Source organism: Pezoporus flaviventris, unplaced genomic scaffold (assembly GCF_033815535.1).
Source record: "Pezoporus flaviventris isolate CSIRO_AGI_PZ_B2104156 unplaced genomic scaffold, CSIRO_AGI_Pfla_v1 ptg000037l, whole genome shotgun sequence".
In the NCBI taxonomy this organism is placed as follows: Eukaryota; Metazoa; Chordata; class Aves; order Psittaciformes; family Psittacidae; genus Pezoporus; species Pezoporus flaviventris.
Genome location: NW_026892585.1, coordinates 9037550 through 9052388, shown reverse-complemented (window position 1 = coordinate 9052388; position 14839 = coordinate 9037550). Strand labels below are relative to the sequence as shown.

Here is a 14839-nt window from a genome sequence, read left to right as displayed (position 1 = left end):
GGGAAAGGTTAATAGATCTAAATGTAAAGTAACGCTTTTTGATGGGAGGCTATCTAATGTACAGTCCACATTAATTCAAAATAAAACTATGATGACTAATGCATGTGCTCTGAGCGGCAGAAAAACTAATAAGAAATTGCTGTTTGTGTTGAAATTTTTACTGTTGCAAAATGCACGTTGATTAATTCAAAGTGGAAAAGGTGCTTCTTCTAAGAATCCTGTATGGGAAATATTCCGTTCTTTCTTGGAGAACAGCCCTAAAAGACCGGCCAGTAACACCTCCTTCTGAAATACATTAAAATCGTTCTTTATACTGCAAGTTATATGACTTTGTGATCTTGGTCTTGATGAAATGGCTGTATATCTGGAATAGATTTTTGTCCTGTTTATGGTTACATGGGAGGGAAGGCTTGGTAAAGGATCAGCATCCTTTTATACAAGACTTTCCTGCTGTTTCCTTATTACCTTAGTTAGTAAAAATACCTTAGCATAATCCTGGCTTTTAGTAAGACTTGCTTCTGTCTTTTGTGACAAGAGCATGTCTTGAAATCACTGGTAATGTGGCTTGCAAACTCAGTTTCCTAAAATAGTGTGGAGATGGGCTGCTTTTACCCTCAGTTGTTAGCATCACCGGGGAAGGAGGAGGGATGAATTTAGATAGAATCAGACAAGGTTAAAACGAAATGTATTTTCTCCAGTGAAACGTTTTCACCCTTAGGCTACACTTCTCAGTTTCAGCATGTGTTGTCTCTAGTGGATGATATTTTGCCCTTTTCTGGGCTGTGGAAGAGCAGTATACTCATATTCTTGTCTCTGTAAATCCAATCTTTCAAACTTTCAGCATGCAGAAGTCCTTCTGGTTTCAGTGCACCACATCTAATGAGCAGCTTGTAGCTCATAATGCTTTCAGCTCTTGTCTAGGCACTGAAATGGATAGTGTTCTGAAAACTGATACAATTTTAAAGGTCAGATCCCTTAAAGCATTGTGATTCCTAGCCATTAATGTACCTTCTGGAACTGATTATTTAGCCTGGAGTTGCACTGTAGACTGTCCCATTCTTTTTTTCTGGGCTTCATCAAATACTTGCCAGGTGCAGCGACCAGTAAAACTGGGAAAGAAAGATGTGTGCGAGTGAGTTTTGCAACTGTCATTCTGTAACAGAGGCAGCAGGTATAGCCAGTTGTTTCTCAGATGCTGTGGAGCCATCTGGTCAGAAAGGTGTGGTCCTTCCCATTTCCTCAATTTCTAGTTTGATCTAGCTGTGTGGAAGACAGAGTATTGGGTGTAGGTTGGAACAGGATTGTGTGGTCCTCAGAAATAATTTTCCATGTCAGATACTTTTAACTCTTCTTTCCTATTCCATGCCTTGGATACTTTTAACTCTTTTTCTTCCTGTTCATCTACGAATTAATCCTAGCAGAGCCTCAGAGGCTGTCACCACAAGAATGACATTTTGATCCACTTGCACTCTACTGATGTATAGCATATAACCAGTTGATAGGGAGGCAACAGCACTAAGTGGGTCACCCCAGCATACTAGGAGCCATTTCTGCCACATCAGTGTGGCGAGTCACTCTGTCAATTATGGTTTGGGTTGTTTTTTTTTCTAATGAATCTACCTATTTGAATCCTTATAACGGTAGTATGTCATGGAAATTGTGCGTGTCATCTAGGTTTTTTTGTGTGGCTTAAAAGGAGCCTCACCCTCAGTTGCTGATAACTGATAGGGTTTCATTGACTTTGTGATTGATAGCAGACCTGTGCCTCTTAACAGAATATGGCTTTGAGCAAATGTCACAAGCTCACTCTGAGTGTCCCTTCAGCATACAGATAGCAATCGCCCTCCCTCTGCCCTCCACAAACACATTTGTCCACTGTTGGCTGCTTTCTCATTGGTACTCGTAACAAAAATGAGCTATAGTCCTACTGGAAAGTATTTACTGCCTGTAGATGGGGTACTAATTGTTTTTACTTTTCCATTATTAATTTCCAACCTCCAGTAAAAGCACTGGGCGTGAATCCACTGCTCTCTTGATTACAAAGAGTACTTAATTGATCAGCTCTGTTTTCTTTTTATTGTCCTGTGGACTGGAAGATAATGATGTGCAACGGGGAGGATATTCCTGCTTAGAGATAGTATTTCTGCAACCCCTGCAAAGCATAGCTAATGATCTGTAGAGTACCATCTGACACTTGGTGAGCAGGCTGCCTGCTCTGTCTTCCCCCACGCCATGTGCATACCTGTGTATTTACATTCTATATATAACGGCATGATCAAAACCAGTCTTTGGTAAATGTTTTAGTAACTTCTCCTCCTCATTGTTCTTACTAGCAGTGGTAACATTTGCAATTTCAAACTGTGGCAGGAAGCACATTTCATTTCTTAAAGGAAATCTGAATGAATTTAGAGGCCACAGAAAAGGACAGCTTGCAGTTTGTGTTGCTGCAGTCTGTCAAAGAAAATGGTCTCTGAGACAGATGCTGGTGTATTTAAAAACAAACAAACAAGAAAACCAAGTCTTGTGTGCTTTTTCTCTTTCCAAATATGGAATCTTAAGGAATGTATTCAAGCATCTGTCTAATTCACATACCATTAATTCCCTAAAGATTACATATGGACACCAAATCAGACCTGCGTCATTTATTTGGAAAATGAATGTACTCTTATATTTTATATCTGTGTCCAATTGTTAAAGGGCATAGAAAGAGGAATCTTATAAGCAAAATGTGCAGAGTCCTTCTAGAAAACTGAAAAGCATCAGCAGGACCATATCTAAGCCACTTTAAAACCCATAAACGTACTTTTTTTGCTATTAGTGAATGGGTAAATGGCTTTTTAAAGACATGAACAAACGCTTGTTAGAAACTCTTAGGTACAGCCTGTCATCATATAGGAGCTAGGAGAATGGACACCAACGCTGGTGTCTGAGGTCCTATTGTATTGCAGTGATAAGAGTAATCTCCCCTTTGTGTCTGTTTTGAGGACTCCAGCGAGTTGCTGCCAGATAGGGTTTCTTGGGGGTTTAATAGTCTCAAACAAGGACATCATCCTCCAAAGGCTCCGTGAGGATGAGAGCCGATGCTGGTGGCTTACAACCCCTCTCACACTTGTATGGCTCTTCATCAGCTTAACTAAGAGGCCAGTAGCACTCAGAAGAATAATGTGGATCTTGGTGGGAGACAGATGATCACAGTCTGCTTCAGTGGATGTGTGTGGGATGGGAAAAACTAATCCATGCCCTGGCTACCCTGTTCATTTCTCTGGTACATGAGTGCTAAAGACACTCAGATCCTTAGAGGCAATGACATTCTTGCCTTGCTCACAGCAGTGAATTCTTGTGAGCTCTGCTAACCGGCAGTAGAGACAGTGGTTAGTAGCCTTTGCTTTATGTCAAGGTTTACAGGCGTTAAGTTGCCATGGAGATCAGTAGGCGTTTCAACTGAGGAGGGATGGCAATTGTTCGCCCTGTGTGTATAAATCTGTTTGACATGTCATGTGTGTCGGATTTGGCTGTGCTGCTCACACCTGAGGTCCACTGGCTTGTTTGCCTGATTTCGTGTAGGGGAGCTGAACAACTGCCATGTAGTACTCATAGCACTGCGATGTTAGAAGGCGGCAGAACTGGGACTGGTACCTGCTGTTCCAGGGTCCGTATAATAGCAAAGTCTGGGCACTGAAGCACTTTCAGTGCAGTAAATCTAAAAGAAATTGTTTCTTGCACAACTTTCCCAGGCTGGAGCCTTTCTTGTGACAGCAGTAGGCATACTGGTTGTCTGAAGCAGAGAATTAAGAGACAGAAACAGAAATCTTACAACTTGAGAGATGTGGGAAGGAGGAATCTTCCCAACTCATTTTAGAACTTGTAAAGCAGATTAAAATACGGGGAGAAGAGTGAGCAGAATGAGTGCTGAATATAAATGTCTCGTTTACACTTGTAAAGGGTACGCAGCCTCCACGTGCTCAGAAACATTGCTGGGAAAACATCAATTAAAATGCTCCAGACTGACGAAGGCTTTAAAGCTGTTGAAGTAAACAGTGACTCATATTGGTTGAGAAGCAGGAAGGAAAAACACTTAACGGCCTACAGCCTGAGCTGGGCTCTGAAAAGAGGCTTCCCAAGGGGTCGACCTGCAGGCACTGGGATTTTAGCCAGCGCCTGCTGATCTGCAGCCTTCAAAGGTGAAGAGCCAAAGTATTTTACACTGACTTGGCAGCAAACCTGCTGGGTTTACAATGCATATACATTCGCAGGGTGCTACAGAGAAAAACTTGGCATACTGCTGACTTCAGAGTACGAGGAAACAGCCAGGGGATGAAAATATTTGGAAGGAAGGGTAATGAAGTTGGATGCTTTGCAGGAGGTGAAAAAAAGAAGGGGAAAAGGGCAAATGTGGAGATAGATTTTTGAATACCACTTGCTCCAGCAGCGCTTATGGAACTTCCTTCCATATACTTCCTGGACTGGAGCATCAATTTGAGATTCCTCTCTGTTTATCCCAAGAAAAAAGCTCCAGTCCTTTCAACAGGAGCGTGTGCATCTTGAAGACTGGTGTGAGCCTGTTGTATTAGCGGAAAGGCCTTTTTGCGCTGATCAAAAGTGTCTTCCTTCTCCTCCCCCCACCTCGTGTACTGCTTTTAACAATTTAATCCAGAGCAGTTTGTCTTCATGGGCTGTAATTGATCTGTCTGTGATTTAGCTCATCAGATGCTCATTAAAGAGCTTGCAGCCTTTCTTATTCATGAGGAATGAGAGTCAGGGATCTAAAACCACTTTGTCTTTGTCTTAACTGGATTCATTTAGTATTCTGGGATTCAGGGAGGCTAATAAACTTACACAAGCTATTATTTAAAGGTGAGCTGCCAAGTGAACATGAAGGATGATACAGTCACCGCCAGTGTGCTGAGCACTCTCCCACATGGGGTGTCAGATGTGAGCAGCAGAGGGAATTGTAGCTAAAACCGCAGCAAGACATTCCTCTGTGGAGGTGTCCCACAATGTCCTGGCTGTGTGTGATGGGATAATGCAGCTTGCGGTGGAGCTCCTGGAGATGTGTCTGCAATGAAGATGGCATTCTATGCTAGTGATGTCAGTGGGATATGCAGAAATATTTTATGCCTTGTATATAGAGTTCAGGCTTGACATCTGGTTTTCTGTTTTAAGCCCTGCTATTGTTCTCAGCTGCCGTCTGTGCTCTGGCAGTGCCTGTAATGATGTGCACTTCCCACGTCGCCTGCACACACACACTGAAAAAACGCCTTGTCTCCATCCTTTAACAAGGATACTCTGGCAGTCTGCGAAAGAGAACAATACCCCTGGGCTGCAGAAAGCAGTTTCCTTTCCCCCATACTTTAATGAACACTTGAGATATTTCCAAGCTGTAGGAAGAAGAGATGGGATGGATGAGATCTCCCTTCTCTGGCTCCGCATGCCAGAGACTTCCAGAAGATGAATAATTCCCAGCAATTACTGAATATACTGGATAGTCCTATGCTTAGTGTCATCAAACTGGTTGTGCCTCGGAAGTCTCTTAAGTAACTATGACCACGAGTGGGCTCTTAAGTTCTCTTAAGAGCTGTCTTTTAAGACAGCAGTTCTGCCAGGGAATACATGCAGCTGGATCCTGGGCCTGCACGGAATGTACTGACTGTGTTTGGGAATCGGGGAAGCTATGTGGCCTCACAGACAAAGGGATCTGATCCTTGTTAGGGCATGCTGCCATTAATGTGTCCTGACTTCCCAGTTGCTGTGTGTATCCGGATTGGGAAATCTTTGGGAATATAAACCTTTCCCAATTTCTCAAAGTCACGGAATGTATAAATATTCTGTGCTTGTGTTTATAATTGTACATTGTCCTATGTAAATATTAATACCATATTTTCCTTCCTTTGTAGTGTACGGAGGCCAAAAAGCATTGCTGGTACTTTGAAGGATTATATCCTACATATTATATGTAAGTAGTCATCGCTTCCCTTTTTGTGATTTCTAGTGCTCGAGAGAATTAGATTCTGAAGGCTCTTACAGTGTTGTTCTTTCACTGCTTACACTTTTCCCATAACTTCTTAGATGCTTTTTCTAATTTAAAAATGATGCAATAAACTTCCCTCTGTCCTCATGTTCCATCTCTTTCCCTTTCTCCATATGAACAAAAGTGTACAGACTTGTTCCACCACTCAATCCAAGGGACCTTTCCAATTGAAAACAAAATGCAGCTTCTTAAACAGCTCTTATTTCAGAATGCTGAAAGGAAACAAAAGAAGAGCCATGTGAGGACAGTTCTCCCTTTGTTTTGAGCAAGGGCAGGTAATCAGGCAGAATACCAAGAATGCCTTGAAAGTAAATTTGTCCCTTTGCTAATAATGTTGTTTAATTTAGGGAGTCAGGACGATTTTCTTATCCATGGCATAATTGTCCTTTTGATGAGTGGCATCTACATTCACATCAGGCTTTGTGTGACCCAAATGTCAATGACCTGTAGGTACCTGATTGAGGTTCTCTCTGAACTGCAGTTTTCTGTTTTAAATTGCCCACAGCAGCAACAAAGAGGTGGAGGAAATGCGTGGGTGGAAGGTATCTTCCCTGTGGATTTCAGGGCAGAAAGGAGGTAAAGGTACTAAACCTTGTACCTGGATTATATAGCTTTATAACTGCAAACATCTATAAACATAAGTTTAAAAACATAAAGTGGAGTGGAGAAGCAGGTAGCACCATTAGGTTGTCTGTTCCCTGAGCAAGCTCTTCCTTGCTAAAAGATTGGAAATTATTGTAATCCTAATGCTGCCCAAGAACTTTCCTCCCTTTTCTTCTCCACCTCCACTTCATCTGCCAGAAACAGGAGAGATATGCTAGAGACAAAAAGCAGTCAGGAAGCCAGGCAAGAAAGCAAGCTCACTGAAAGAATTAAACACTGTGTGGTTTATTCATCTGCGATCCTGAATGTTATCTGCTTAGGAAGTGTTTGTGCTTAGAACTCACTATCCTTTTTTCAGGTGACTGAAATGTTGAAAATTACTCATAAATGGTTGGCCAGAACAGATGGGTGAATTTAAATAAGTTCATTTTCTTTGCATACCAATAACAGGACTTTGGTTCCACCTACATTTTATTTTGTTTTACTGCAATGTGGGAAAGAAGCTGAGATGTTATGAAATTATGAAAATCTCACTGTGCCATCTCACTGTACTTTGGCATTCAGGAGTGTGTTACTCATCATCACCTCAATATTCTGCTTATGTTTCTGCCCCCATGCTTTTGCAGCCAGTGTTTGTCTCCCTTGGTAATACAAAGGGGTAGCTGCTTGCGTATTGAGTGTTAGTTCAGACTCTTCATGTCACAGGTAAATCCATACTGAGTCCTGCAAAGGCAAAGAGTACAAAAGGGAGGCTTGTTATGTGCAATAGATCTGATGCATGCAAAGTTGCTTTCTAATTAGTTTCCTTTTAGTAACTAGCTTACTGTTTTCTTTGTGCGCTGACACGGACCATCCTGTAGAAAAGCAGTGTGTTTATCTTCTGGTCCGTCGAAGAGGTTAATTGGAATTGCACACACCTTTAAACATTGGAAGGAAGGAAGTTGTGAGAGAGCCTATGGTGTTGGTGGGTTGCTTGGTTCCTTCGTTTGGGAGATCTTTTAATGTGGAAGCAAAACTGTTGTGTACTGACAGTGTGTGCGTTTGTGGTAGTTACTGCAGCACCCCGTTATCTGAGTCACTGCATAGAAGTGTTGTGATTGCCAGTTTCCTGGACAGTGTAAGTAAATAGAAAAAGGAAGGGGAAAGGGGTGGGATCTGTGTGTTCTTGGTGATTACTGCAGTGGCGATGAGTGTCACATTATTGCTATTGTTGTTATTGTGATTGCAAATCTAAGTGAGGAAGAAGAAATGCCAAGGAAAGACAATAAGGAGTTGGGGATGGTAAAACTCAGGGGATAGATATGGTGTGACAAGTGGAAAATATGGAAGGGACGGGAAAGAGGGTATTTGAGAACATGGGAGTACAGTAGGTTTAAAGGGGACATGCATCAAAAGAATAGGAGGTCATTGATATCTTCGGTTTCCTACTTTGTTACTTCTGCAATTTCAGTTTCTGTGTCTAGGATCCTCAGCTGCTTCCTACCTGCACTGTATGTAGGAGGTAGAGGAGAGGCACAACACCAATCTTAATATCTTTGGGTGAAGTCCCATTGCTTTGGCAGTTGTTTGACCCTTCACTGAGTTAATTCAACTTGCTAATCCCACAGAACATTGTTCATTTTAGCACATTCGAGTCAGTGTTGAATCAGCTTGGTACGGTTTTTGGCGAACACTGGTGAAATGGGAGGAAGGGAGTATTCTGCATATTGTGGGGGAGGAGGCATGAATAGGATCCTCTCCATTAGCATATGGTTAGATGTTAAATCATCTAAAAACATAATATGTAACTTTATCCTGAGAGTGTCTCCTCTGTGCAAATCTAACTCTGGGATGTGCTGTAGTGAAATGGGTTTTATTTTATCTTACAATTTCTGGAGCAACACTCCATGAGAAGCAGATATATTTAGTCGAATGAATTCGCAGTAGATTCCCTTCCTTTCTATCACTGGTTTTCTGACAGAAGTTTTTTCTACCCAGTTAACATATGTAGTCAGTCCTTTGGTCTTGTGATTATCTTTGGAGACTTATGAAACCCAGCAATGCAATACTTGTTACTGATTTCCCTGTGATCTCTGTCCCATACTGAGAGTATGTCACGTCTCTCTTGGAGACACTTTGTGTTATAATGAAAAGGTTGGCTTGTCAGCTCAGAAATACCAAGTCCTGTGTGTGAGTTCACAGATCTAGCGTGGCATGCTTGGACCAAGGCATCCCTGAAGTGGCATGTCCATATGCCCTATCCCTTCTGTGTAGGCACATCATCCTAGGAGGTGCCTGCTTCTTCTTACTTCTCCTGTTGATACAGAGAATTTCTAAGACTGCTCTTAACTTACTTCGCTAACTAAACCGACCATTTCTCCGTGTCCTAGTTGCCTGAGCACAAGATATTGTCAGTTAGATACCTTTCTCCTGTGTCAGCAAAATGTTTATGTGGCCTGGAAAAAATAACAAATACAAAGCAGAGAAAGGAATTAGTCATTGGAGTCTAATTCTTATCATTTGGAAAAGCAGGAAGCCAAGTATCCCTGGCGTTGCTTAAAGAATTAGATCATACATCTCCTTTCATGGATGGACATAAAGCAAATCAGAATTAAAGCTGTCTCAACAGACTTAACTCTGATCCTCTGCAAGGATACTCTTCTTACTCTCACTTCAATAAGCCAGCTCAGTCTTATTTGAGATGTACCCAAAGTGCTTATGGTTGGTGGAAGAGATTGTCAGGATACTTCTCTTACGTGGCAATAATGTGAATAATGACGTAGTGAATGCATTAGATTGTGAAACCACCTTCTCTATATGCAGATGGCAGCAGCCCTTAAGATACTCCAGTTGTTTTTTCAGCTTCTGAATTGGGAATGAATAGTAAAGGGAAAGCTGCCTTACGTTTTGCTGATGAGGAGTAGTTTGATTAGAATGATACTGAATGTCTCCCTCATTGTTCCCTGGTATGACTGACCAATGCCATAGGTCTCTTCTGTTTAGTTTTCCTCCTGTTGTTAGCTACCAACACACTGGAACTTTTAACGAGGTGATAAATTCCAGATGCTAGAACCTGAATGTTTCTAATCCTTTCCTTTCCAGACTCCAAGGCACATTTATAAAGCAGCACAAATGTTTTTGAGTATGAGTGGTAAGCACGTGTCCACAGCAATAGAAATACCATTGCTGATGTCACTAGGTCAGTGAAGTTGTCACCCATAGGGAGGGGGTTGGCTGACTTGGAGAAAAGAGTTTTGATGCTACGCAGTATTGAGTTAACATTATTTCAGCTCATCCTTTTGGATTATTGTGCATTGAATTTTTTGACAGTGTGATATTCTAAGAGAAGTAGTGAGGAAAATAGAGTAACTCTGGTTAGAGAATTGGAGAATAGATCAGGTAGAAAGGGTTCTCAGGAGACCTCCAGTCAAACCTCTTGCTCAGAGGTTGTCCTCCCACCCTACACCACTGGGAAGATCCTACCTCCATCTTCTTAGTAACCCCCTCCTGGGTATTAGCAGGCTGCTCTTGGGTCCCTCTGAAGCCACTTCTTCCCTAAACTGAACAAGCCCATGTCCCTCAGCCTCTCCTTATTGAGCAAGTGCCCCAGCCTCTATCTTGGTGGCCCTTTGCTGGGGACCAGTTTCTTAAATTCATTCTTTTTACTGAGGATGTCAAAACCAAATGGGTGGTTTTTAGATGTAGTCCAACAAGTGCTCAGTGGAAGGTGCTAAGTTACCTCCCTTGATGCACTGGCTAGGCTTCTGTTGACACAGTCCAGGATGCTACTGGCCTTTATTGCTGTCTTGGCACATGGTTGGCTCACATTTTGCTTGCTGTCTACCATGACTCTAGTGCCTTTTCAGCAGAGGTGCCACACAGCCAGCAAGATATTCGTCCTTCCCACAAGCAACACCTTGCTTTTTGGCTTTGTTCAATTTCATGAGGTTCCTGACAGGCCATTCCTTCAACCAGTCTAGATCTTTTAGCAGCAGCCCTGCCCTAGAGGTCATTGACTGATGCCCACTTTGGTGCCATCTCCAAGTCTGGTGCTGTGTCACCAAACTGAGCATCATGCTTGTCAAAAGGACAGGTCCAGACCTCTGTGGTACTACCACCAATTGCCAGTACTGTCTAGGGAGTTGACCGCTGCCCTCTGAGTTCCACCATCCAACCAGTTATGTTTACCCATCTAGCTCTCTGCCTGTCCAGACTGTCATGGCCAAACTTGGGTACAAGAATATCATGAAATACAGTGTGGAAAGCCTTGCTGAAGTTAGAGTAAATAGTACCTGCCGCTCTCTGGCTTGTCCACAGGTACAATCCACTGCTTGTGTAGTGGTAGAAGCTCGTCTGCTGCACTTGTTGTAGGTGAGGTTTGGCTTTCCTAACTTCACACCTACTTGTGTATGTGATGATTCTGAACTCCTCTTTGGTAGCCTGCACCTGCTTCCACTTCCTGAATACTGACTTTTTGCGCGGGGTTCCTTGTCTAAGTGTGTTTTGAATGTTCCCTGGTGTGCTACTAGGTGAAAGATCTCCAGGAAGAAGCACAGAAACGTTCTCTGGAAGAAAATGTTATCCATTGCTGCTGGTAAATATGAAGAATAAAATAAGCATAGGGGAGTGCTATCTTATAAACTCTTCTAATTCTTATCCAAAGCAGGGCCTGAGTTAATGTTACCAGCATGTGCAGATGGTTGTGCTGTATTTTTAGGCTAATATATTTCTCCCATGGAAAGTAGTTTTACTTTATACAGCAGACAGCTGCACATGTACTCATTTATGTTGATTAAATCTGTTTATTTTTTCGTTTAAAATAAATATAAGAACATTAATGTAAACCTAAAAAAAAGAGTGTTTGCTATATTTTTCATGTTTAAAACATGTTCCTGCCCTACATGGAAACAGTCGATTCTTTTTCTAATTATGGAGAAGAATGCTGATTGTATTCTGTTTGTGGTTTTTCATGGGTTTTGAAATAAATTTCTTGTGCATTTCCACACACTTCTCCACCTCTGCATTTAAATTTTGTTATATTTATCACACAGTTGTAGTCATCTAGGTTTTGAATGTAAGCCCTTATGTGCTCGGTGGTGAGCCTATAATAATAATCGTTGTGCATTATCAAGAACCTGAAAAACGTTCCAGATGAGAACAATAAAAAAGCAATGTTCTCTTGCTATTATACAGACAGCTTATAGAGTACTTCTTCCATCAGTGTGTCTACAAGAGGCTGGAAACCCCGCCAATCTAGACACATGGCATGTTGCATGACGGGAGCTGCTTTCTGTGCTCCACATCCTGTTATGTTTACTGCTTTTAATTAAGTTGGCTTTCCTGATGATACACTTTAGCTTTCCCATTGCAATTACAGCTGCATGAAGTGTCAGCAGGTGTGTGCTTACGGCAGTAATCTAGCTGTTGATTTATTCTTCCATTTGATTTGAAGCCGGCATGGAGGAAGGAGAGGGGAGGCAACGTAATAGTTTTGCACGCTTCCAGGCACCTTGAATAGCTGGCATCATACAGAAATGGAGACCTGGACTCAGGCCAGGGCCACCAATTTAGCAGCAAGCAGCCTCAGGAAGAGCCTGTTTGCATATGTAGTTCAATGCAAGAATGTAAGCGCACAGTTTGTATCATGAAGGAAGACAGCAGTAATTATCCGACCATCTGTGTATAAAGGCAACAGAAACCCACCACCATTGCTCAGTCTTGTGGGGCCTTGAGCAATGATGGTACAAACTGTCACAGCTAGCTTCAATAGTCTGTGTCCTCGTGGTGCTATATGCCTTGCTTCAAGTAAAGAACAAGATACCGTCAGTGTTGATGAGTTTTAAGCTAAAACAGGAGAGATTCAGGCTACACGTGAGGAATTCTTTACAATGAGAGTGGTGAAACACTGGCACAGGTTGCTCAGAAAGGTGGTGGATGCACCATCCCTGGAGACATTCAAGGCCAGGCTGGATTGGGCAACCTGATCTAGTTGAAGATGTCTCTGCTCATTTCAAGGGTGGGTTGACCAGATGAGCTTTGAAGGTCCCTTCCACCCCAAACTGTTCTACTATTCTGTGATTGGTTGAGGTTGTAGTCCTGCCTGCTGTAATCACCCAGCAACCACACACTTTAATTGGCTTCAGTGGATCAGTTATCTGAATGCACAACTTGGGGAGAATAGGGCTACCAAATTGACAACCCAGTCAACTTGCTAGGAGTGAGTCCTGAGGAGGGGAGAGGTATTTAATATCTCAGCCTTCAGAGGCAGTCAGGCAGGTGACTGACCTAATTTGAGATCTGAAGCTTCGAATGATTTCAGAGTTGGAGGCTCACCAGCCATAGGCAGGTTATTCTGAGAAAAGTGAGGAAAGAGGAGAAGAAGGTAGCCTCTGTCTTCTGGTGGAATACTCCTCTGAAACGGGGCTGTCCTCTGACTGAGGGGGAGCAGAGAGTTCAGTCCCACACTGCTCTCATTTCCAAATGTGCAATAATCACTGTTATGGCTTATAAGGAGTGAGCCTCTGTTTTCCCAGCTGAGGCTCTTTGACCTGACCTACGCTTCAGAGCATTAAGTCTTCCATGTCCCAGGCAAGAACCTTAACGCAAGGCTGAGAATCAGTTTCTTATGGCTTCCTGTACCTGGTTTGAGCTCTAGTGGACAGCATCAAGGAGCGCTTGACCCCAAAGTCATCTTGAAGCATCTAACCCTTGCCGCAGGGGGAGACCATGAATCAAAAGACTTGGTGGCACCTCACTGTTGACCGTTAGTTCCTGCGTCCTTCTCTGTGTTTGATCATGCAGTGGCTTGTGAAGAGGAAAACAAAAGACTGCTGAACATTAGTATGTTCAGTTCAGGCAGATAGCAAATTCATAGACACCCATCGCCCCCTGCCAGCAGACTGCTTATGATCTCGCAAAGCGGTGATTAGATGCATTAGGACTGCTCGCCCACTGGGAGCAGCTTGAGATACCAAGGACTAATTGTCTGTTTAATAAGGGCCCCAGTGATTCACTAGAAGTCCTCGTTCTTGTCGGTATGAGAAATTTGCACTTCCACCTTCAGAAAATTAAAACTAATCATACAGATTATCTATGACTTACTTTTGCAGAGCCTTGAGCTATGCGGTTTCTCTCCTTTGTTCTGTGAAAGGCCTGCAGCCTATGTTGAAAAGCACCTGTTTAAGGTACCGTGTACTGCCACCATACCAAACCCAAACCACAGCCGCTCTTTCTAGGTTCTACCACAGGAGGAGCAGAGGACGTTTCTAGATGGATGTGTGCTGGCCAGTGTGCCAAGTGGTGGGACTTGTTGCCTTTAGAGATAACAAGGAGAGCCCCTCCGTAGGGTGGCTCTGCTCTTGGGGTCTGAGAACCGGTGTTACAGCAAGCTGCTGGGTAGCAGAAGGCTTGTAGAAGGGTTAGTTTGATAGATGCTAAGTTTGATAGAACACTTCTTATCACATCAGAAATGGGGGGGGATTTATCATATTCCACCCAGTTCTTGCACAGGGACAGTGTTTATAGGCAATTTACCTAAAGAATAATTGAGAAATAACCCCTTTTCAGCTGTTGCCTGCTTCTGTTTTTCAAGTCTGTGTGAAGGACAGGAGTTGAGTATCTCGTCTCATTGTAGGAGAGTTTAGTTGTGTCAAAGCAGACAGTAATCTAATCTGGGTAAATCTTGTTTCTACTCTGTAGGAAAAAATGACCTGACAGCCCCTTTCCCTCTTTTGCCTTACGCACCTTAGGCTGGGTGACTTACCAAGTACCTGGGTAACTGTATCTCTAGTGCTGTTCCGGGTAGAAGCAGCAGTGTTTTGCTCTCAAATGCTGATGTTCCGTTGCTGTGTTATCTATGAAGCAGTCGCACTTGTTTATATAGTTATATATTCACCAAAATCAGACTTGCATTTTACAAGGCGCTGTTCTTGCGTGTGCTGGGAGATCATCTTTGCTACATGTAAGAAAAGAAATGCTTAGAACCTGTAACTGCAGGTGGAGTTGTGTCCCTGCTGGAAATTAGGCCGTGTACACAGACACGCTAAGGGGACACAAGAAGCTCTAAAGCTAGGGCTGGAAAGTGGAGGTTGACTATCACTGCTCCGCCAGCCAAAGACCTTGCCTGTGTTACTGCTACTCAAGCATTTAAGTGAATGCTAGTGGAGGGATGTGGTCTTTGGTTGCAGCATCTTTCTGGAGAGCGATTAAACTACTTTGGGACTCAGAAAT

General features: G+C 42.8%; 1 protein-coding gene across 1 annotated transcript in view; it reads left to right on the top strand.

Moving 5' to 3' along the window:
- VOPP1 (VOPP1 WW domain binding protein) overlaps positions 1-14839 on the top strand; it is a 62295-nt gene that overhangs the window by 35607 nt on the left and 11849 nt on the right. The window contains exon 2 of the mRNA XM_061464646.1: positions 5895-5953. Coding sequence (XP_061320630.1) covers positions 5895-5953 — 59 coding nt within the window. The remainder of the gene's footprint in view (positions 1-5894; positions 5954-14839) is intronic.